Source organism: Oncorhynchus masou, chromosome 30 (genome assembly GCF_036934945.1).
Source record: "Oncorhynchus masou masou isolate Uvic2021 chromosome 30, UVic_Omas_1.1, whole genome shotgun sequence".
Taxonomy (NCBI): Eukaryota; Metazoa; Chordata; class Actinopteri; order Salmoniformes; family Salmonidae; genus Oncorhynchus; species Oncorhynchus masou.
The window spans coordinates 59,320,422-59,346,597 of record NC_088241.1 but is presented as its reverse complement, the minus strand read 5'-3'; the positions used below and the strand labels follow the sequence as shown (position 1 = coordinate 59,346,597).

At 42.9% G+C, this 26,176-nt stretch overlaps 1 protein-coding gene across 1 annotated transcript in view; it reads left to right on the top strand.

Moving 5' to 3' along the window:
- The window catches only part of LOC135522886 (activin receptor type-2B), a 91,601-nt gene extending 75,228 nt beyond the window's left edge, over window positions 1-16,373 (top strand). Inside the window, exons 4-11 of the mRNA XM_064949551.1 lie at window positions 4,495-4,643; window positions 5,622-5,768; window positions 5,855-5,998; window positions 10,042-10,190; window positions 11,117-11,231; window positions 13,638-13,776; window positions 13,979-14,109; window positions 14,274-16,373. Coding sequence (XP_064805623.1) covers window positions 4,495-4,643; window positions 5,622-5,768; window positions 5,855-5,998; window positions 10,042-10,190; window positions 11,117-11,231; window positions 13,638-13,776; window positions 13,979-14,109; window positions 14,274-14,468 — 1,169 coding nt within the window. The 3' untranslated portion in view covers window positions 14,469-16,373. The remainder of the gene's footprint in view (window positions 1-4,494; window positions 4,644-5,621; window positions 5,769-5,854; window positions 5,999-10,041; window positions 10,191-11,116; window positions 11,232-13,637; window positions 13,777-13,978; window positions 14,110-14,273) is intronic.
- The last annotated feature ends 9,803 nt before the right edge of the window (window positions 16,374-26,176 follow it).

The following is a 26,176-nucleotide window of genomic DNA, read 5'->3' as shown; positions in this document are numbered from 1 at the left end:
CTGTACCTGCCTATTCATATACCTACCTAATACTGTACCTGCCTATTCATATACCTGCCTAATACTGTACCTACTTATTCATATACCTGCCTAATACTGTACCTGCCTAATACTGTACCTACCTATTCATATACCTGCCTAATATTGTACCTACCTATTCATACACCTGCCTAATACTGTACCTACCAAATACTCTACCTACCTAATACTGTACCTGCCTAATACTGTACCTGCCTAATCATATACCTACCTAATACTGTACCTGCCTATTCATATACCTGCCTAATATTGTACCTACCTATTCATACACCTGCCTAATACTGTACCTACCAAATACTCTACCTACCTAATACTGTACCTGCCTAATACTGTACCTGCCTAATCATATACCTACCTAATACTGTACCTGCCTATTCATATACCTGCCTAATATTGTACCTACCTATTCATACACCTGCCTAATACTGTACCTACCAAATACTCTACCTACCTAATACTGTACCTACCTAATACTGTACCTACCTATTCATATACCTGCCTAATACTGTACCTACCTATTCATATACCTGCCTAATACTGTACCTGCCTAATACTGTACCTGCCTAATACTGTACCTGCCTAATACTGTACCTGCCTATTCATATACCTGCCTATTCATATACCTGCCTATTCATATACCTGCCTAATACTGTACCTGCCTATTCATATACCTGCCTAATACTGTACCTGCCTTTTCATATACCTGCCTAGTGCTGTACCTGCCTAGTGCTGTACCTGCTTATTCATATACCTACCTATTCATATACCTACCTAATACTGCACCTGCCAGATACTATACCTGCCTATTCTTATACCTACCTAATACTGTACCTACCTATTCATATACCTGCCTAATACTATACCTGCCAGATACTATACCTGCCTAGTACTGTACCTGCCTAGTACTGTACCTGCCTAGTACTGTACCTGCCTAATACTGTACCTAGCTAATACTGTACCTAGCTAATACTGTACCTTCCTATTCATATACCTAGCTAATACTGTACCTAGCTAATACTGTACCTAGCTAATACTGTACCTTCCTATTCATATACCTAGCTAAAACTGTACCTAGCTAATACTGTATCTAGCTATTCATATACCTAGCTAATACTGTACCTTCCTATTCATATACCTAGCTAAAACTGTACCTAGCTAATACTGTACCTAGCTAATACTGTACCTTCTTATTCATATACCTAGCTAAAACTGTACCTAGCTAATACTGTACCTAACTACTACTGTACCTAGCTGTTCATATACCTGCCTAATACTGTACCTGCCTAATACTGTACCTACCTATTCATATCTCACCTATTCATATACCTACCGAATACTGTACCTGCCTAGTGCTGTACCTGCCTAGTGCTGTACCTGCCTATTCATATACCTACCTAATACTGTACCTGCCTATTCATATACCTGCCTAATACTGTACCTACTTATTCATATACCTGCCTAATACTGTACCTGCCTAATACTGTACCTGCCTATTCATATACCTGCCTAATCATATACCTGCCTAATACTGTACCTACCAAATACTCTACCTACCTAATACTGTACCTGCCTAATACTGTACCTGCCTAATCATATACCTACCTAATACTGTACCTGCCTATTCATATACCTGCCTAATATTGTACCTACCAAATACTCTACCTACCTAATACTGTACCTGCCTAATACTGTACCTGCCTAATCATATACCTACCTAATACTGTACCTGCCTATTCATATACCTGCCTAATATTGTACCTACCAAATACTCTACCTACCTAATACTGTACCTGCCTAATACTGTACCTGCCTAATCATATACCTACCTAATACTGTACCTGCCTAATCATATACCTACCTAATACTGTACCTACCTATTCATACACCTGCCTAATACTGTACCTACCAAATACTCTACCTACCTAATACTGTACCTGCCTAATCATATACCTACCTAATACTGTACCTACCTATTCATATACCTGCCTAATACTGTACCTGCCTAATACTGTACCTGCCTAATACTGTACCTGCCTAATACTGTACCTGCCTAATACTGTACCTGCCTAATACTGTACCTGCCTAATACTGTACCTGCCTAATACTGTACCTTCCTATTCATATACCTAGCTAAAACTGTACCTAGCTAATACTGTATCTAGCTATTCATATACCTAGCTAATACTGTACCTTCCTATTCATATACCTAGCTAAAACTGTACCTAGCTAATACTGTACCTAGCTAATACTGTACCTTCTTATTCATATACCTAGCTAAAACTGTACCTAGCTAATACTGTACCTAACTACTACTGTACCTAGCTGTTCATATACCTGCCTAATACTGTACCTGCCTAATACTGTACCTACCTATTCATATCTCACCTATTCATATACCTACCGAATACTGTACCTGCCTAGTGCTGTACCTGCCTAGTGCTGTACCTGCCTATTCATATACCTACCTAATACTGTACCTGCCTATTCATATACCTGCCTAATACTGTACCTACTTATTCATATACCTGCCTAATACTGTACCTGCCTAATACTGTACCTGCCTATTCATATACCTGCCTAATCATATACCTGCCTAATACTGTACCTACCAAATACTCTACCTACCTAATACTGTACCTGCCTAATACTGTACCTGCCTAATCATATACCTACCTAATACTGTACCTGCCTATTCATATACCTGCCTAATATTGTACCTACCTATTCATACACCTGCCTAATACTGTACCTACCAAATACTCTACCTACCTAATACTGTACCTGCCTAATCATATACCTGCCTAATACTGTACCTACCTATTCATATACCTGCCTAATACTGTACCTGCCTAATCATATACCTACCTAATACTGTACCTACCTATTCATATACCTGCCTAATACTGTACCTGCCTAATACTGTACCTGCCTAATACTGTACCTGCCTAATACTGTACCTTCCTATTCATATACCTAGCTAAAACTGTACCTAGCTAATACTGTATCTAGCTATTCATATACCTAGCTAATACTGTACCTTCCTATTCATATACCTAGCTAAAACTGTACCTAGCTAATACTGTACCTAGCTAATACTGTACCTTCTTATTCATATACCTAGCTAAAACTGTACCTAGCTAATACTGTACCTAACTACTACTGTACCTAGCTGTTCATATACCTGCCTAATACTGTACCTGCCTAATACTGTACCTACCTATTCATATCTCACCTATTCATATACCTACCGAATACTGTACCTGCCTAGTGCTGTACCTGCCTATTCATATACCTGCCTAATACTGTACCTACCTATTCATACACCTGCCTAATACTGTACCTACCAAATACTCTACCTACCTAATACTGTACCTGCCTAATCATATACCTGCCTAATACTGTACCTACCTATTCATATACCTGCCTAATACTGTACCTGCCTAATCATATACCTACCTAATACTGTACCTACCTATTCATATACCTGCCTAATACTGTACCTGCCTAATACTGTACCTGCCTAATACTGTACCTGCCTAATACTGTACCTGCCTAATACTGTACCTGCCTATTCATATACCTGCCTATTCATATACCTACCTAATACTGTACCTGCCTATTCATATACCTGCCTAATACTGTACCTGCCTATTCATATACCTACCTAATACTGTACCTGCCTATTCATATACCTGCCTAATACTGTACCTGCCTATTCATATACCTACCTAATACTGTACCTGCCTATTCATATACCTGCCTAATACTGTACCTGCCTATTCATATACCTGCCTAATACTGTACCTGCCTATTCATGTACCTGCCTAATACTGTACCTGCCTAATACTGTACCTGCCTATTCATATACCTGCCTAATACTGTACCTGCCTTTTCATATACCTGCCTAATACTGTACCTGCCTATTCATATACCTGCCTAGTGCTGTACCTGCCTAGTGCTGTACCTGCTTATTCATATACCTACCTATTCATATACCTGCCTAATACTGTACCTGCCTTTTCATATACCTGCCTAATACTTTACCTGCCTATTCATATACCTGCCTAGTGCTGTACCTGCCTAGTGCTGTACCTGCTTATTCATATACCTGCTTATTCATATACCTACCTATTCATATACCTACCTAATACTGCACCTGCCAGATACTATACCTGCCTATTCTTATACCTACCTAATACTGTACCTACCTATTCATATACCTGCCTAATACTATACCTGCCAGATACTATACCTGCCTAGTACTGTACCTGCCTAGTACTGTACCTGCCTAGTACTGTACCTGCCTAGTACTGTACCTAGCTAATACTGTGCCTACCTATTCATATACCTGCCGAATACTGTACCTAGGTAGCTACTGTATTAGCTAGGTACAGTATTAGCTATTACTGTTCTCTCGCTCCTCTCGGTAACACTGTGTTCTCTCTGTCCCTCCAGTGATCAAGCCGCCTCCCCCCACGCCCACCCTACTCAATGTGCTGGTCTACTCACTGCTGCCTATCACCATGCTCTCCATGGCCCTGCTGCTGGCCTTCTGGATGTACCGCCACCGCAAGCCGCCCTATGGCCACGTGGACATCAACGAGGTCGGCCAGTTTCCCCTGACCATCTCCTTAGCTCGGTCTCGTTCAGTTTTGTCTTTGACTTAATACATTCATTTGAAACATTTAAAATGCGAAGCCGCCTTGCTTCAGCCAAGTACATCAATACTACACACAAAAAAGTAGTTGAGGGTTAAAAACACAATGAAGTCAACACTTATGTCCATTGTGGTCCTCCTGTCTGTCAGTGGTATTGGCTCTCTCTGTCTGTAGAGATATGTAGCTGTTGAATTATCTTATGTGGTGCCACCTCTTTCCTGTTTGTGGTTTCTCACTCCTATTCTTTCACTTCCTCGCTCTTTTATCCCTTCTTCGGAGGCCATCTTGTTAGCAGCCCCTAAGCTACCGTGCAAAGCCTCTATTAATGACCACCGCCATCTAGAGGTAGTCAGCTGCCACTGCCCTGTGATATAGGTCCCTCCTATAGGACCACTGCCCTGTGATATAGGTCCCTCCTATAGGACCACTGCCCTGTGATATAGGTCCCTCCTATAGGACCACTGCCCTGTGATATAGGTCCCCTCCTATAGGACCACTGTGATATAGGTCCCCCCCTATAGGACCACTGTGATATAGGTCCCCCCCTATAGGACCACTGTGATATAGGTCCCCCCCTATAGGACCACTGTGATATAGGTCCCCCCCTATAGGGCCACTGTGATATAGGTCCCCCCCTATAGGACCACTGTGATATAGGTCCCCCCCTATAGGACTGTTGTTAGTATATTGCTGGTAGTATATTTAGTGTTTGTCTTTAGCATGTGTAGAATCTTGGGCTTAATTGTTTTTCTTAAAGTTGAACTGTTTTGCAACATAGTTTTAGAAGTTTTTCATTTGATATCAAAGCTCCAGTTATTATAGAAGTCGTAAGTATGTTGTGAGCCGCACTCGGTCCTCATAGGCTTGTTGAATGTAATGTCCCAGTGTTTACCTGTACTGACCTCTGAACTATTTATCTACCAGGATCCTGGCCTAGTTCCTCCTCCTTCCCCCCTGGTGGGGCTCAAACCCCTGCAGTTGCTGGAGATCAAAGCAAGGGGGCGCTTCGGCTGCGTGTGGAAGGCCCAGATGATGAACGAATACGTGGCTGTCAAGGTCTTCCCCATTCAGGTAAGTGGCTGAAGCGTTGATGTAATGTTCCCTCTGTTTGTGTACCCTCTGAAGCGTTGATGTAACGTTTGTGTGTCCTCCCACAGGATAAGCAGTCGTGGATGAATGAGCGGGACGTGTTCCTCACGCCGGGGATGAAGCACGAGAACCTGCTGCGCTACATTGCAGCCGAGAAGCGCGGGACCAACCTGGAGATGGAGCTGTGGCTCATCTCTGAGTTCCACCAGAGGGTGCGAAGGAGGGAAACGGGGGTGGAGGGAGAGGTGTTAAGGCACTAGGTTCTCTAACATCTGGTCTGGCTTGACTGCATCAAATTGATATAAAGAAGCTATCTAGCTACACTAGCCAGCTAAGCTGGCCAGTTAGCTAGCTAACAAGGCTAATTGTGGCTATTTTGCTGCGCTCCTTGTCTACAACAACTCCATTCATATTAAACAACAGCCTACCTGTTGGTTGATCATTGCAGCCTATTCCTTCTCATTTAGCCAACTTAATTCCGTGATTGAAATTCCAGTTTGCGTTGATTAGAAATCTCCCACTTCACTTTCTGACTGTGGCAACGCTGTCATTGACCGACAATAACAACAAGCTACAGGCATGAAACGTGTGTAGGTTACCGGGCACTACTTTTTTATGGGGCGCACTCAGAAAAACAAAAAAACTTTTATACAAACGTTGAATGTTATGGTGTACCCTAGTATGTAGCAATGTCACATTTTAGACCAAGCCTTGTCATTAAAATAGGCGTGTGTGTGTGTGTGTATCTCAGCAAAAAAAGAAACGTCCTCTCACTCAAACTGCATTTTTTTCCCAGCAAACATAACATGTGTAAATATTTGTATGAACGTAAAGTGATTCAACAACTGAGACATAAACTGAACAAGTTCCACAGACATGTGACTAACAGAAATGGAATAATGTGTCCCTGAACAAAGGGGTGATCAAAATCAAAACTAACAGTCAGTATCTGGTGTGGCCACCAGCTGCATTAAGTACTGCAGTGCATCTCCTCCTCGTGGACTGCACCAGATTTGCCAGTTCTTGCTGTGAGATGTTACCCCACTCTTCCACCAAGGCACCTGCAAGTTCCCGGACATTCCTGGGAGGAATGGCCCAAGCCCTCACCCTTCGATCCAACAGGTCCCAGACGTGCTCAATGGGATTGAAATCCGGGCTCTTCGCTGGCCACGGCAGAACACTGAGATTCCTGTCCAGCAGGAAATCGCGCACAGAACAAGCAGTATGGCTGGTGGCATTGTCATGCTGGATGGTCATGTCAAGATGAGCCTGTAGGGAAGTTACCACATGAGGGAGGAGGATGTCTTCCCTGTAACGTACAGCGTTGAGATTGCCTGCAATGACAACAAGCTCAGTCCGATGATGCTGTGACACACCGCCCCAGACTATGACGGACCCTCCACCTCCAAATCCATCCCGCTCCAGAGTACAGGCCTCGGTGTAACGCTCATTCCTTTGATGATAAATGCGAATCCGACCATCACCCCTGGTGAGACAACTGTGACTCGTCAGTGAAGAGCATCTTTTGCAAGTCCTGTCTGGTCCAGCGAGGGTGGGTTTGTCCCCATAGGCGATGTTGTTGCGGGAGATATCTGGTGAGGATCTGCCTTACAACAGGCCTACATGCCCTCAGTCCAGCCTCTCTCCGCCTATTGCGGACAGTCTGAGCAATGATGGAGATTGTGCGTTCTTGGTGTAGCTCGGGCAATTGTTATTGCCTTCCTGTACCTGTCCCGCAGGTGTGCCAATCCTGTGCAGGTGTTGTTACACGTGGTCTGTCACTGCGAGGATGATCAGCTATCCATCCTGTCTCCCTGTAGCGTTGTCTTAGGTGTCTCACAGTACGGGCATTGCAATTTCTTGCCCTGGCCACATCTGCAGTCCTCATGCCTCCTTGCAGCATGCCTAAGGCACGTTCACGCAGATGAGCAGGGACCCTGGGCATCTTTCTTTTGGTGTTTTTCAGAGTCAGTAGAAAGGCCTCTTTTTAGTGTCCTAACTGTGACCTTAATTGCCTACCATCTGTAAGCTGTTAGTGTCTTAACAACCGTTCCACAGATGCATGTTCATTAATTGTTTATGGTACATTGAACAAGCATGGGAAACGGTGTTTAAACCCTTTAGAATGAAGATCTGTGAAGTTAATTTGATTTTTACGAATTGTCTTTGAAAGACAGGGTCCTGAAAAAGGGACGTTTATTTTTTTGCTGAGTTTATATAAACCACACTCACTCTACCGGTCAAAAGTTTTAGAACACCTACTCATTCAAGGGGTTTTCTATATTTTTACTTTTTTCTACGTTGCAGAATAATAGTGAAGACATCAAAACTATGACATAACACACATGGAATCATGTAGTAAGTGGAAAACAATTCAAAATATATTTTTGAGATTCTTCAAAGTAGCAACCCTTTGCCTTGACAGATTTGCACACTTTTGGCATTCTCTCAACCAGATTCACCTGGACTGCTTTTCCAACAGTCTTGAAGGAGTCCCCACATATGCTGAGCACTTGTTGGCTGCTTTTCCTTCACTCTGTGGTCCAACTCATCCAAAACCATCTCAATTGGGTTGAGGTTGGGTGATTGTGGAGGCCAGGTCATCTGAAGCAGCACTCCATCACTCTACTTCTTGGTTAAATAGCCCTTAGACAGCCTGGGGGTGTGTCTTGTGTCATTGCCCTGTTTAAAAACAAATGATAGTCCCACGAAGCGCAAACCAGATGGGATGGCGTATCGCTGCAGAATGCTGTAGTAGCCATGCTGGTTAAGTGTGCCTTGAATTCTAAATAAATCACAGACAGTGTCACCAGAAGAGTACCTCCACACCATCACACCACCTCCTCCATGCTTCACAATGGGAATTACATGTGCGGAGATCATCTGTTCACCTACTCTGCGTCTCACAAAGGCGAGGCGGTTGGAACCAAAAATGTCAAATTTGGACTCATCAGACCAAAGGGCAGATTTCCACTGGTCCAAAGTCCATTGCTCGTGTTTCTTGGCCCAAGCAAGTCTATACTTCTTAACGGTGTCTTTTAGTAGTGATTTCTTTGCAGCAATTCGACCATGAAGGCCTGATTCACGCAGTCTCCTCTGAACAGTTGATGTTGAGATGTTTCTGTTACTTGAACTCTGAAGCATTTATTTGGGCTTCAATTTCTGAGTCTGTTACCTCAAATGAACTTATCTGCAGCAGAGGTAACTCTGGGTTTTCATTCCTGTGGCGGTCCTCATGAGAGACTGTTTCATCATAGCGCTTGATGGCTTTTTACGACTGCACTTGAAGAAATGTTCAAAGTCCTTGAAATGTTCCGCATTGACTGACCTTCAAGTCTTAAAGTAATGATGGCCTGTCGTTTCTCTTTGCTTATTTGAGCAGTTCTTGCTATAATTTGGACTTGGTCTTTTACCAAATAGGGTTATCTTCTGCATACCACCTCTACCTTGTCACAACACAACTGATTGGCTCAAACGTATTAAGAAGGAAAGAAAATGTGCTTTTAACAAGGCATACCTGTTCATTTAAATGCATTCCAGGTGACAAAACCTCATGAAGCTAGTTGAGAGAATCCCACAAAAGTGTGCAAAGCTGTTATCAAGGCAAAGGGTGGCTACTTTGAAGAATCTCAAATATAAAATATTTTTTTATATTTTTTTTAACACTTTCTTCATGATTCTGTGTGTGTTATGTCATAGTTTTGATGTCTTCACTTCTATTCTACTATGTAGAAAAAGGTTGTTTTTAAAAACTTGGAATGAGTAGTGGCATCCAAGCTTTTCACTGGTACTGTATATACAATACACACAATGCCTTCGGAAAGTGTTTAGACCCCTTGACCTTTTGGTTGTTTGGCTATTCAAATAACTATGCCCATCCCCTACCCGAGAGGTATTGCCTTTTTATTTCCCTCGCTGTTGAATTTTCAATTCCGCAAAAGTTGTTTTGCTACAGTTTAATAGCACTCGATTTGACAGACCTCAGTGGCTGGCCTGCATTGATCTCGGACAATAAACTATGTATGAATGATAACAACCCTGTCTCTGCGGTCAAATACACTTATATTTTCCCCAGTTCAATCATTGAAAATGTATTTGGTGTGCTCTCGGGATGTCTTACTTTATCTTGTTGTTAACAGCTCCACTTCTCACTTTCTTTTTTTCTCTCTCGCGCGCTTCCTTTCTCTTTCGCTCTCTCTCTCTCTCGCTCGCTCGCTCTCTCTCTCTTGTTCTGTGTATGTCTGCCTGTGTGTAGGGCTCCCTGACAGACTATCTGAAGGGGAACGCGATCAGCTGGACTGAGCTGTGTCACATCTCTGAGACCATGGCCTGCGGGCTGGCCTACCTGCACGAGGACGTTCCTCGCTACAAAGGAGAGGGACCCAAACCGGCCATTGCTCACAGGTAAGGGCACACGAGGTCAGCACTGGTTTGTGTGAGAGAGAATGCGAGACATTAGACTTGGGGTCTGGTTCGAGCAGCGTTTCTGATTTCTCAATGACCTATTTGGTAAGTTAAGGTAATCCTATACCTTAGCAATGATTATGCTACATTTTTGTTCACTCTGCGGGCCCCTGTGTCGTACAATCCGGAGGGATCTATCCTTGAGGGCATATTTTCTTTTAACAGCACTCAAACCTCTTGCCTGCAGGAAATCAAAATTGTTTACACTTTATGCCATTGGTAAAACACTTTCATTCAGTTCTGATTTAAACTGCTATAAGTCGAGACAGGACCATTCTGTGTCTCTCAGTTCTGATTTAAACTGTGCTATAAGTCTAGACAGGACCGTTCCCTGTTTGCAGCGGGTCTCTCAGTTCTGATTTAAACTGTGCTACAAGTCTAGACAGGACCGTTCTCTGTGGGCAGCGGGTCTTTCTTCTTTATTTGTGTGTAGTTCATGATAAGACCGATCACGACAAAGGGCCAACTGATCCCAAACCAGTTGTGTGGCCAATCCTATTTCTCTAAGCCAGGGTTATTCAATGAAATACTATATGGTCCTTTTCAGGACACCAGGCAAGGAAACTCTCAGACCAATCACTGATGTTAATTGAACTAGTAGAAAAGAAAACCATGGTCTGGTTCAGTGGGCAGGCAACGTTTTGAAATGGGGAGGTATTACCTGAACTTGTCCGATAAGAAAACGCCTTTCTGTTTTCTGCCGCAACAGTTTTTGCTACGTTGTGCCCTACTAAACATGACCCAGTTTTGCCCTCGAGCCATATAGTTCAATAGCCCTGCTGCCGTGTTGTTCAATAGCCCTGCTCTACACCATCACTGACCCCCCCCGTCCCGTCCCCCCATCCTCTTTTCCTTCTCCCCTCCAGGGACTTCAAGAGTAAGAACGTGATGCTGCGGACGGACCTGACGGCCATCATCGGAGACTTTGGGCTGGCGGTGCGGTTCGAGCCGGGCAAGCCCCCAGGGGACACTCATGGCCAGGTGAGTGAGTCACCATCAGTCTGTCCCAAATGGCGCCCCGTTCCCGATTTTAGTTAACTACTTTTCATCCGTAAACAGGAATCAGGGAGCTATTTCTGACAAGTAAATCGATCGTACTATCTATGAACAAAGACCATTATGGAGACACTGCTTTAAAGATCATACTAACTATGAACAAAGACCATTATGGAGACACTGCTTTAAAGATCATACTAACTATGAACAAAGACCATTATGGAGACACTGCTTTAAAGATCATACAAACTATGAACAAAGACCATCATGGAGACACTGCTTTAAAGATCATACTATGAACAAAGAACATCATGGAGACACTGCTTTAAAGATCATACTATCTATGAACAAAGAACATCATGGAGACACTGCTTTAAAGATCATACTATCTATGAACAAAGACCATCATGGAGACACTGCTTTAAAGATCATACTATGAACAAAGAACATCATGGAGACACTGCTTTAAAGATCATACTATCTATGAACAAAGAACATCATGGAGACACTGCTTTAAAGATCATACTATCTATGAACAAAGACCATTATGGAGACACTGCTTTAAAGATCATACTAACTATGAACAAAGACCATTATGGAGACACTGCTTTAAAGATCATACTAACTATGAACAAAGACCATTATGGAGACACTGCTTTAAAGATCATACTAACTATGAACAAAGACCATTATGGAGACACTGCTTTAAAGATCATACTAACTATGAACAAAGACCATTATGGAGACACTGCTTTAAAGATCATACTAACTATGAACAAAGACCATTATGGAGACACTGCTTTAAAGATCATACTAACTATGAACAAAGACCATTATGGAGACACTGCTTTAAAGATCATACTAACTATGAACAAAGACCATTATGGAGACTTAACATAACACACTTAACATGTGTAAATATTTGTATGAACATAAGATTCAACAACTTAGACATAAACTGTACAAGTTCCACAGACATGTAACTAACAGAAATTGAATTTGTCCCTGAACAGAGGGGGGGGTCAAAATCAAAGTAACAGTTAGTATCTGGTGTGGCCACCAGCTGCATTAAGTACTGCAGTGTATCTCCTCCTCATAGACTGCACCAGATTTGCCGGTTCTTGCTGTGAGATGTTACCCCACTCTTCCACCAAGGCACCTGCAAGTTCCCGGACATTTCTGGGGGGAATGGCCCTAGCCCTCACCCTCCGATCCAACAGGTTCCTGACGTGCTCAATGGGATTGAGATCCGGGCTCGTCGCTGGCCATGGCAGAACACTGAGATTACTGTCTTGCAGGAAATCACGCACAGAACGAGCAGTATGGCTGGTGGCATTGTCATGCTGGAGGGTCTTGTCAGGGTGAGCCTGCAGGAAGGGTACCACATGAGGGAGGAGGATGTCTTCCCTGTAACGCACAGTGTTGAGATTGCCTGCAATGACAAAAAGCTTGTTACACTGAGTACAGGCCTCGGTGTAACGCTCAATCCTTCGACGATAAATTCGAAACCGAATCTGAGACAAAACGGCGACTCGTCAGTGAAGAGCACTTTTTGCCAGTCTTGTCTGGTCCAGCGACGGTGGGTTTGTGCCCATAGGCGACGTTGTTGCCGGTGATGTCTGGTGAGGACCTGCCTTACAACACGCCTACAAGCCCTCAGTCCAGCCTCTCTCAGCCTATTGCGGACAGTCTGAGCACAGGGATTGTTCGTTCCTGGTGTAACTCGGGCAGTTGTTGTTGCCATCCTGTACCTTATTCGCAGGTGTGATGTACGACTGTACCGATCATCTGCAGTTGTTGTTACATGTGGTCTGCCACTGCGAGGAATATCAGCTGTCAGTCCTGTCTCCCTGTAGTGCTGTCTTAGGCGTCTCACAGTACGGACATTGCAATTAATTACCCTGGCCACATCTGCAGTCCTCATGCCTCCTTGCAGCATACCTAAGGCACGTTCACACAGATGAGCAGGGACCCTGGGCATCTTTCTTTTGGTGTTTTTCAGAGTCAGTAGAAAGGCCTCTTTAGTGTCCTAAGTTTTCATAACTGTGACCTTATTTGCCTACCGACTTAAGCTGTTAGTGTCTTAACGACCGTTCCACAGGTGCATGTTCATTAATTGTTTATGGTTCATCGAACAAGCATGGGAAACCGTGTTTAAACCCTTTAGAATGAAGATCTGTGAAGTTATTTGGATTTTTACGAATTTATCTTTGAAAGACGGGGCCTGAAAAAGGGACGTTTCTTCTTTTGTTGAGTTTATGAACAAAAAAACATAATGGAGACACTGTTTTAAAGCTAGCTCATGTACTCACGCAACATGGAAAAGGAAGTGCGTGAGTATTTGAGAGCATGTAGGGGACCTAGTCTGACAGTGTCTTGTCCGTTGTGCAGGTGGGTACCAGGCGCTACATGGCGCCGGAGGTCCTGGAAGGGGCCATTAACTTTCAGCGGGATGCCTTCCTCAGGATAGACATGTACTCCATGGGCCTGGTGCTGTGGGAGCTGGTGTCGCGCTGCAAGGCGGCCGACGGTGAGTCACACACTAACACCCAAACGCACACGGGATCATACTTGCTGATTTATCTTCAATCATACCACATTGGAATCAGGCTGAAAACTTTTAATGCAGTGTAATTGACAAATTAGTACACATGAATGTTGATAGCTTCTGGGTAATGACGTAGCCTGTTGGGGTTCCATGCTAAGATGTTGCTGTTGTGTTGTATGGTCAGGCCCAGTGGATGAGTACATGTTGCCGTTTGAGGAGGAGATCGGTCAGCACCCGTCCCTGGAGGACTTACAGGATGTGGTGGTCCACAAAAAGATGAGGCCGGTCTTCAAGGACTGCTGGCTCAAACACGCCGTGAGTATTCTCGCTTTGTCTCCAGCGCAGAGAGCAGTGGGTCAATAGTGGGATGTCCTTACAGCAGTATAGTTTTGATTCACATTTCCCACAATATGTCACCCTACCTGCAACATTAGTTAGTTAAGTGCTGAGATGTTCCTGTCCTCTGATGTGTCTCGCAGGGCCTAGAGTCGATGTGTGAGACAATAGAGGAGTGCTGGGACCATGACGCCGAGGCGCGGCTTTCGGCCGGCTGCGTGGAGGAGCGCATCTCGCAGATCCGTCGGCTGACCAGCCCCTCTACCTCAGACTGCTTGGTCTCCATGGTTACCTCTGTCACCAATGTGGACTTGCCACCCAAAGAATCCAGTATCTGAGCCCCAGCCTCGCCCTACCAACACCCACCCATCCAATGCAGAGCGACAACACGCAAGCAAACAAAACAGCCGTGTCTTGTTCTTCTTCAGCTTCAGCCGATCTCAGAAGATGAAAAAACATGAATGCAAGCTGCTGTTTTATCCTGACATCTTTTTTTACATTTATTTTTATTGATTTTATTTCCAATCGGATCAATATTACCAGCACACTTCTTCTCTACTGTGTTTTTATCAAGAGAGGACAAGAAAAAAGGAATTACAAAAAAAAACTAAATTGACATCTCAAAAGTGCATTCAGGTGCCGACTTATGAATGCTGACAAGGTGCAGGTACCTCAACCGTTTTCAGCTCTCAGCCGTTTATTTGGGTTTAGTTTATTCCTCTTTCTGTCTTCTGGACAGGATTGCCTGTGACAAAACCAACCAACTAAGCAACCATCTACCATGTTGGACAATACATCAATGCTGCAAAAACCTTATATGAACATTAAGACTTACACACAACTAACCTTCCTCAAGGGATTTTAGTTTTCAGAAAACTTTTCCTTTTCCGACAGCGTGCTATACAAACCTTCGGAACTAACGGGTGTCTCTAGAACACAGAGAAAAGTGGAAGGCAACTGGACTCGTTTCATTTTGATTTTGCTATGTTCGTTCTGGTGACTCTGAATGGGGTTGACTATAGCATATTAATCAGTGGATGTTGAAAAGTTCAAAAGAAAATGGCTTGCTTCCCACAGCATCTGGATAGTGCATTTTGTTTGGTACGGAGCTACTTCTCAGGTAACCAGTCTCAAGGGGGCAGGAGATTATGATTAACGGTGATATCGCAATGCGTCCCGTAAAGTAGAGCGAGAGCCACATCTGCTGCCTTTGATGGGTAGGGTGGGGGCAGACTTTGGTGAGAGGGGCTTTTCTGACATGGTTCAAACCTTTTTAGCTGAGATCAAAATGGTCTAAACATTGAAGGTGCCCAAACAAACTACAAAAACAACAATAGGTGCAAGACCATGATGAAGATTTGTATGCATTTCGGGTGTGAGAATGCATGCGTGTGTGTATGCTTGTGACTATATGTGCAGTGAGAGTGACTGAATGTGTAGCGGAGAGGGATGGAAATTAAGACCATGAAAAGAAAGTTTCAGCCGTAAACAGCTGAAGATGAGTTAAATGGTTTCTTTTTTGTTGTCTTTTTGTTCTGTTATTTCTTCATATTTTGTTTCAGTGAGTGTATTGGACATTGGGAGCTAAGGACCTAGACTCTATCCACATAAGGCCCATCTTAGGCCTCAGTAAAAGCCTATATCCTTCACTCGTGTCGAGAGGGAGGGCAGAGTACAGTTGAAGCGTCACTGCCTGGTACCTTCGTTATTTACCTCTTTCTCACATGGACCAAACTTAGACTTTTGCCTGGGTAGGTCCTGCATTGTAGAAAGGTTTTCGACAGGGCACCAAGCGTAACAACCAGTTTTAAACTTCACTTCATTCAGATTGGTTACACGTTCTCGTTCATTAGAAGAGAGAAGTGACACGCAACATTTCCGTATGCCATAATGTAACAGTGAATGTCTACAATGCTGCTGTTTCAGCTCAAAGATGAATATGTGTTCCATTTTTTCCCCCTGTGCATTACACATACAAGTCTCAGTAGATTTAACTAAATGTGCATACAAGAGCAAAAGTACGTTGGTAGGGATGACAAGGCTTCCAATGTGAAAGAGAACAACACAAACAATAAAATCGAGTATAAATAAATCAGAAAACTAAAACACAAAAAAATATATATATTGTCCATGAACCACAGACCACCTCAAACCAGAAATACCTCAGATTTTTCAATGTATATGAGTTCTGTTATATATTTTGTTAGTTGTGTTGACTTGTAGTAAGTATGTTTTAATGTGATTTTTTTGGGGGGGGGGGGGGCTTTTGTGATTAAGGAATTTTGGACGATAAAATGTACCATGTCATGTTGTATAAATGAAAGGAAATCTTGTAAATAGCGCTATACAGTTGTAGAATTCTATCTATATACAGTATGACACCTGAGCATTATTCATCATTTCTGCTGACTTCTCCCAACTTGTCTTTTCCTCTCCGTTACCCAAAGGGACATTGAACCTGTATTTGGTTTTTCCTCCCAAAAAACAAATATCCACCATCATCGTGTCTGACCTGTAATATTTTTGCATACCCCACAATATATGCTACATCGCTACAAAAGTATGTGGACACCTGGCCGTCAAACATCTCATTCCAAAATCATGGGAATTAATATGGAGTTGGTCCCCACCTTGCTGCTATAACAGCCTCCACCCTTCTGGGAAGGCTTTCAACTAGATTTTGGAACATTTATGCGGGGGCTTGCTTCCATTTAGCCACAAGAGCATTGGTGAGGTCGGTTTTCCAATTCATCCCAAAGGTGTTCGACGGAGTTGAGTTTAGGGCTCTGTGCAGGCCAGTCAAGTTCTTCCACACCTATCTCAACAAACCATTTCTGTATAGACCTCACTTTGTGCATGCGGGCATTGTCATACTGAAACAGGAAAGGGCCTTCCCCAAACTGTTGCCACAAGTTGGAAACACAATATTGTCTAGAATGTCATTGTATGCTATAGCGTTAAGATTTCCCTTCACTGGAACTAAAGGGCCTAGCCCGAACCATGAAAAACAGCCCCAGACCAATAATCCTTCTCCAAACTTAACAGTTGGTACTATGCATTCGTGCAGGTAGCGTTCTCCTGGCATCCGCCAAACCCAAATTCGTCCGTCGGACTGCCAGATTGTGAAGCGTGATTTATCACTCCAAAAAACACGTTTCCACTGCTCCAGAGTCCAATTACGTCGAGCTTTACACCACTCCAGCTAACACTTGGCATTTTGCATGGTGATCTTAGGCTTGTGTGCGGCTGCTCGGCCTTGGAAACCCATTTCATGAAGCTCCTGACGAACAGTTATTGTGCTGACGTTGCTTCCGGGGAGCTGGTAGTTTGGAGTTTGGTTGTGAGTGTTGCAACCAAGGACAGACGATTTTTACGCACTTCAGCACTCGGCAGTCCCGTTCTGTGAACTTGTGTGGCCTACCACTTCGCGGTTGAGCCGTTGTTGCTCCTAGATGTTTCGACTTCACATTACCAGGGCAGAAATTTGATGAACTGATTTGTGCCACGGTTAAAAATCACGAAGCTCTTCAGTAAGGTCATTCTACTGCCAATGTTTGTTTATGGAGATTGCATGGCTGAGTGCTCGATTTTCTACACCTGTCAGCAACAGGTTTTGAAGTGGTGTCCACATACTTCTGCCTATATAGTGTACCTTGGGTTTGTCATCGCTTTTAACATGTATTTAATGACTTATCCCATTCCGTGATGAAAAAAGAAAGCATTTATACGGAAAATACTAAATGAGTACCAAGAGATACCATTGAATTTCCTTATACAAAGCAACGTGTCTCCAAATTAGTTTCTCTCTCGATTTATAGCATTCTAACTTTTTAAAGCATAAAGTAATATTTTCTTGATTGATGTTTGATTTGGTAGCACCTTGGGGGGGTGTGGGGTTTATTGTCCCCGGATTCTTGTCCCCGTCATCTCATCCCACATTGACTGACAAGGGGCACCGCAGCGGCCTCAGCTCCTTAACCTTCACCTTACAGAGGAGAGCTATTGTTATAAGTTATTGTTCACTGTGCCATACGTGTTAAGGTTTGACATCTCTCAGCAGCGTTACACGTGTGTATAAGCAGAGGGTTTCAGTGTGTTTTAGTTGCACTCATGGAGAGACTCGTGACTTCAACCTCTTGTCATCATGAACCCCAGTGTTTAACGTGGGCCTGCGGATTTCTGCGATCCCAGTTGCTTTGAATAAGTGAAACCATAGCTAGCATCATTTTAAGCTTTTGTCATTCGAGAACTTGAACAAGTATTTGGGTGTGTAAAGGGACTACTGTTCAAGGAGCCCCACTTTCCCTGTGTTAGAGCAAGAAAACAATAAGGAGCACTCTCGTATAGCACTTCTTATTTTCTCTGGATTGACTTCACACCATTTCATCATTAACCAGGACGGAGCTATTATTGGTTTGATTTCAATGCCTTGTTAGCAAATCAAGGTTATGCCTGTGTCAAATGATTAGGTTAGTGTTTTATGTAGAATCTTATTGTAAAACAGTTTTTAACTGTATTAATGCTATAAATGTAACGGGATCAAGAAATTGCCCGTTTGGATATAAAATGTAGCAAGCAATATCTACAGCAATAGTTCTACATATTCTTTCTGACCTCATAGATACTGTAATAGGCCCTTGAGCTAGTGACCAACAAAAACATCTGGTTGAAAAATGCTCTTTGTTGTTAAGAGGAAGGTTGGTTTGTCGATCCCCAGTCATTGTCTTGGTCATAGTGTTTGAGTTTTGATAGGCCTTCACCGTTTATTCAGTCACAGACTTTTAACCATGAGAAACATGTAGCCAAATCCCTTGTACCTAAGTCTGCAAGAGGTGGAACCAAAATCTCTCAGCCTGGTCTCATTACCTAGACACTCAAATTAGTATATGTTACGTTTGGTATGGTTACATAAGACAATGAAAGTAGGATGGGTGGGCGTGTAATATGAATGCCTAGCAACCCAAAGGTTGCGAGTTTTAATCTCACATCATTTTAGCTAATTAGCAACTTTTCAACTAACTACTTTTTAGCTACTTTGCAACTACTTAACATGTTAGCTAACCCTTCCCCTAAACCTTTAACCTAACTCCGAAACTTAACCCGAACCACAAAACTAGCTAACATTAGCCATCAAGCTAGAGTTCGTAACATATCATACCTTCTGCAAATTCGTTACATATAATACGAATTGTAGTTAGTAATGGATCATATGAAGTGGGTAATGGACATCCACAAATTTATCATACGAAATGTAAAATATACTAAATGTATGTCTTGGGTTTACATAAAGAATAATAGGAAATGCTCTAAGACCAGGTTGTCTCACTTTGCTGTTAACATTTGTGACCTTTGACTTTGATTTGAGAAGCTAGAGAAAATCTTCTGACATTTTTGCCCTTTATTTGACCTGCTAGGACCTTTTTACCACCATTTTTTCAAGAGTTAAGTGGATGCATTTGATGAGGAGGGAGAGCAAAGTGAGCTATTAGAATTCAAATTGTAAATCTGTTTCTTTCCAAATAGTGGTCTTGATGCACACTGAGCATCACATGCTGTGCAGTGTTAACTTAAAGGTTTAATTCTTTCTATTTTGTTGGTCAGTGTCATGATGAGTTATACAATACCAATCGGCGGTTTTAAAGTTTTAGCCACGATGGGAAAGTTTTTTTCATCACTGTCTGTTTTCTTTTTACCTTGGTGACATTTTAAGGATTCTTCTGTCTCTAGTTGAGTCTTCAATCTGGAGTTTAGGGCCAGGATGAGATGGAATGGGAGCTGGACTTAACACCGGTCTTTTCAAATGAAGATTTTAGCTTTAGTGCAGTGGATCAGAGGAGGCTGGTGGGATGAGATATAGGAGGATTGCCTCATTGGAATTTAATAAATTGAACGGAGTCTCAAATGCGTTGTTTCCATGTGTTTGATGTGTTTGGTACAATTCCAGTCATTACAATGAGCATGTCCTCCTATAGCTACTCCCACCAGCCTCCTCTGCACTGGATATCGGGTCAAATCTATTCTTACCAATACTCACATTGTGGTTCATGATGACAAGGGTAAAGTTTTGGAATATAAACAGCATGTGATATCAGCAACATTGCTATCTGGGAGTGTCGGACGGAAAACCTGAGGTGTTCTGATGTTGTTGTGCCTTTATTTTCCTCATTGTTGTTGCTGAAGCAACCACTGTGGTGCCCCTCTTTGTTTATTTGTTATTAGTACCTGACAAAAAAAATCTCATATAAATATATATATAATGTAATGTAAAAACTCTTAAGTGACCAGCTGTAATTCTGGATGCAGTCTTAGATCCAGGTTTTTCAGGAACCAATTACCTCAGACCTCATGTGAAACAGTGTTGCTAGCTGGATAGTCATCGATACTACAGAATAATGGTGTACACTTTCGTCATGCCAACAGGTTACCTCGTTTGTACTGGTGTAACATGTATCATGCACCCCTTGACAATGTGAAAACCCTCTTTGTTTCTGAGCAGCTCACCTCTTATTTTTTTTCAATAGCAAAGAAATTGTATTGTATGGAAAAGCGTTTTAAGTGCTTTGTCTGCTACTTTCCCCAACTGAAATTGTTAGTGTATAGAGGTTTGACAGCTCACTTTGTCATCAGGCAGAACTGAAACAAAATGGTTCTGGTGATTGTTACTGACTGAGGATTTTTTTAGACTGTTAAAAGATTCAGTTGGCTGAGATTTCATTCTAGCCCTGTCTTGCTCTCTCTCAAAAAACAACATAACACTAATTACCATTGTACCCTAAGATTGGTTATCAATCCCACTTTGATTCTTCTTATTTTTACTTTACCCAACTCTGAGCATCTTTAAGTGTTATTACGTTGCTTATTTACTGTGCATGGACAGTGGCTCAAGCTATCTGAACATTACCTCATGTTTTCCCAGAGACCAGTTGGTTCAAGTCCTGCGTCAATCAGCAGCAGCGAGCTGTGAGCCCGGGCAATCGTCTTATCCTCTTAAAATATTAAGACCTTCCCCAGATGGAGAGAACTATTGACTCTGCCAATTGCTAAAAACTTCCACAACTTTTTTTTAGCCTCTGGATGAGAATAGCTTGCTGCTCTACACTTTAAAAAGCCATTATTCCATAAAGTGACAGTTTGTTTTGCTTCTATAAAAAGAGGTGGGATTTGCTGTTGGTAGACATTGTCAATAGTGAATGTTTGTTTTTTCCTCTTAAGAGCCAGTGGCTCCTTGCATTGTTTGGAAATGTTCAACCAAACAAAACCGAAAAACAATTCCACCGCAAGGACTGATTCACAATGTCTTTCTTCCTAGACCCACCAAAACGAGGGGGGGGGGGTTCTTGTTTTGTCAAGGGGTCTTATTTAAAAGTGTTGTTTATATACCAGGATTCGTGAAATGTAAATGTTGTAGGTTATGTTTCACTATTGTAGCTAAATTGTAGAACAGAGATGGCTTGTACTACTGATTTTAACATAAATATCCTAAAATAATCTGTATAAGACTAAATGTATACAGAGAGTTGAGCTTGTTGCTGTAACCCCTCTTTTGGATTGAAGAACATGTTTAAAAGTTTCATATATATATATATATATATATATATGAAAATCCCAGAAAAAATCCAACATCCATTGTATTGCTGTAATGATGAGGAATTATTTTGAACGATCATTGTAACATAGTTCTTTAATTTGCAGTGGATCCTTGTTCCTTTTTTACTGTGGTAATTTTAGATCTCAGTATTCAGAGTTTGAAATAGATTTGCCTAGTTGTTGAGGTGTGGCTGTTTCGACTCTGCACTTGGTGCCAGAATAAACCAGTATGAATGTAGTATTTGCCCAGTGTAAAACAACTACACCCAGACTGTTAGAGAAAAAAAATACTAGAAAGGAATATTTCAATTTTATCTTTTTGTATATGAAAGTAAACAATAAAACAAACTGTTAAAAAGCATTTGATTGCCGCATCATGCGTCTACTTTCTTGTAACAACTGTCGTCATGGACAACGTAGGCACTTTTCATTTAACAGACACACTTATCCAGAGCAACTTACTGTAGATATTGTATACATTTTCATACTTGTTTTTGGTACTGGTCCCCCGTGGGAATTGAACCCTTAACCATGTTGTTGCAAGTGTCATTCTCTACCAACTAAGCTACAACAACCTTTTTTTAAATTAGAATTATAGACAAGTGTATTTACAGTATGTGTGTGTTCATGTGATTTAATAGAGTGCTAGGATGTTAATAACAGCAGCATAATAAAGAACCTAACGTTTTTATGTGATTAATGTGGTGTATTCCTTGTACTGACTGTTGCTTCAACCGTGAAGTGCCTCTACTACTGATACTTAATATCAGCTAACCGCTCCTCCACACGACGCCCTACATATGGCCTGTGGTTGTGAGGCTGGTTGGAGGTGCTGACAAATTCTCTAAAATAAACATTGGAGGCGGCTTATGGTAGAGCGATGAACATTCAATTATCTGGGAACAGCTCTGGTGGACATTCCTGCAGTCAGCAAGCCAATTGCAAGCGGTCTTCTGGTCAGACTCCGGAGACGGGCACATCGTGCACCACTCCCTAGCATTCTTCTCGCCAATGTTCAGTCTCTTGACGACAAGGTTGATGAAATCCGAGCAAGGGTAGCATTCCAGAGGGACATCAGAGACTATAACGTTCTTTGCTTCACGGAAACATGGCTCACTGGAGAGGCGCTATCGGAGTCGGTGCAGCCAGCTGGTTTCTCTACACATCGCGCCGACAGAAACAAACATCTTTCTGGTAAGAAGAAGTGCGGGGGCGTATGCTTCATGGTTAACGAGACGTGGTGTGGCCACAACAACATACAGGAACTCAAATCCTTCTGTTCACCTGATTTTAGAATTTCTCACAATCAAATGTCGACCGCATTATCTACCAAGGGAATTCTCTTCGATTATAATCACAGCCGTATATATTCCCCCCCAAGCAGACACATCGATGGCTCTGAACGAACTTTATTTGACTCTTTGCAAACTGGAATCCATATATCCTGAGGCTGCATTCATTGTAGCTGGGGATTTTAACAAGGCTAATCTGAAAACAAGACTCCCTAAATTGTATCAGCATATCGATTGCGCAACCAGGGCTGGAAAAACCTTGGATCATTGCTATACTAACTTCCGCAATGCATATAAGGCCCTGCCCCGCCCTCCTTTTGGAAAAGCTGACCACGACTCCATTTTACTGATCCCTGCCTACAGACAGAAACTAAAACAAGAAGCTCCCGCACTGAGGTCTGTTCAACGCTTGTCCGACCAATCTGATTCCACACTCCAAGACTGCTTCCATCACGTGGAATGGGATATGTTTCTTATTGCATCAAACAACAACAATGACGAATACGATGATTGGGTGAGCGAGTTAATTAGAAAGTGCGTTGAAGATGCCGTTCCCATAGCAACAATTAAAACATTCCCAAACCAGAAACCGTGGATTGATGGCAGCATTCGCGTGAAACTGAAAGGGCGAACCACTGCTTTTAATCAGGGCAAGGTGACCGGAAACATGACCGAATACAAACAGTGTAGCTATTCCCTCCGCAAGGCAATCAAACAAGCTAAGCGTCAGTATAGAGACCGAGTAGAATCTCAATTCAAAGGCTCAGACACAAGGTATGTGGCAGGGTCTACAGTCAATCACGGATTACAAAAAGAAAACCAGCCCAGTCACGGACCAGGATGTCTTGCTCCCATGCAGACTAAATAACTTTTTTTCCCCGCTTTGAGGACAATACAGTGCCACTGATACGGCCCGCAACCAAAACATGCGGACTTTCCTTCACTGCAGCCGACGTGAGGAAAACATTTAAACGTGTTAACCCTCGCAAGGCTGCAGGCCCAGACGGCATCCCCAGCCGCGCCCTCAGAGCATGCGCAGAACAGTTGGCTGGTGTGTTTACGGACATATTCAATCAATCCCGATCCCAGTCTGTTGTTTCCACATGCTTCAAGAGGGCCACCATTGTTCCTGTTCTCAAGAAAGCTAAGGTAACTGAGCAAAACGACTACCGCCCCGTAGCACTCACTTCCGTCATCATGAAGTGCTTTGAGAGACTAGTCAAGGACCATATCACCTCCACCCTACCTGACACCCTAGACCCACTCCAATTTGCTTACCGCCCAAATAGGTCCACAGACGATGCAATCTCAACCACACTGCACACTGCCCTAACCCATCTGGACAAGAAGAATACCTATGTGAGAATGCTGTTCGACTACAGCTCGGCATTTAACACCATAGTACCCTCCAAGCTCGTCATCAAGCTTGAGACCCTGGGTCTCGACCCCGCCCTGTGCAACTGGGTACTGGACTTCCTGACGGGCCGCCCCCAGGTGGTGAGGGTAGGCAACAACATCTCCACCCCGCTGATCCTCAACACTGGGGCCCCACAAGGGTGCGTTCTGAGCCCTCTCCTGTACTCCCTGTTCACCCACGACTGCGTGGCCACGCACGCCTCCAACGCAATCATAAAGTTTGCCGATGACACAACAGTGGTAGGCTTGATTACCAACAACGACGAGACGGCCTACAGGGATGAGGTGAGGGCCCTCGGAGTGTGGTGTCAGGAAAATAACCTCACACTCAATGTCAACAAAACTAAGGAGATGATTGTGAACTTCAGGAAACAGCAGAGGGAACACCCCCCTATCCACATCGATGGAATAGTAGTGGAGAGGGTAGTAAGTTTTAAGTTCCTTGGCGTACACATCACAGACAAACTGAATTGGTCCACCCACACAGACAGCATCATGAAGAAGGCGCAGTAGCGCCTCTTCAAACTCAGGTGGCTGAAGAAATTCGGCTTGTCACCAAAAGCACTCACAAACTTCTACAGATGCACAATCTAGAGCATCCTGTCGGGTTGTATCACCGCCTGGTACGGCAACTGCTCCGCCCACAACCGTAAGGCTTTCCAGAGGGTAGTGAGGTCTGCACAATGCATCACCGGGGGCAAACTACCTGCCCTCCAGGAAACCTACACCACCCGATGTCACAGGAAGGCCATAAAGATCATCAAGGACAACAATCACCCGAGCCACTGCCTGTTCACCCTGCTATCATCCAGAAGGCGAGTTCAGTACAGGTGCATCAAAGCTGGGACCGAGAGACTGAAAAACAGCTTCTATCTCAAGGCCATCAGACTGTTAAACAGCCACCACTAACATGGAGTGGCTGCTGCCAACACGACTCAACTCCAGCCACTTTTTAATAATGGGAATTGATGGGAAATGATGTAAAATATATCACTAGCCACTTTAAACAATGCTACCTAATATAATGTTTACATACCCTACATTATTCAGCTCATATGTATACGTATATACTGTACTCTATCATCTACTGCATCTTTATGTAATACATGTATCACTAGCCACTTTAACTATGCCACTTTGTTTACATACTCATCTCATATGTATATACTGTACTCAATACCATCTACTGTATCTTGCCTATGCCGCTCTGTACCATCACTCATTCATATATCTTTATGTACATATTCTTTATCCCCTTACACTTGTGTCTATAAGGTAGTAGTTTTGGAATTGTTAGCTAGATTACTTTTTGGTTATTACTGCATTGTCGGAATTAGAAGCACAAGCATTTCGCTACACTCGCATTAACATCTGCTAACCATGTGTATGTGACAAATAAAATCTGATTTGATTTGATGCTCCCTCAATATTTGAGACAACTGTAGTGTTGTTGTTACTAGCTACCCAAATCCTTAATGAATTATATGAAAAAGTAGCCACAAATACAGCCACTAGCTAAATGTGGATGTATTTTCATTTCGCTTTCAAATAGCTAACTAGATTGGTAGAATTTTGCCTTATTATTGTCTGCCTGAATAATACCAATGCTTTGTTATAGTTCGGCAAGTCCAGCAGGACATAGGGCTGTATGGCTTCACATTGTCCTATGACTAAGCCAGGAAAAATACTGAGATGGGTCGCAGAGTACCTGTCACACAAAACTATTTGGAAATAATTTAGTGGTAGGCTAA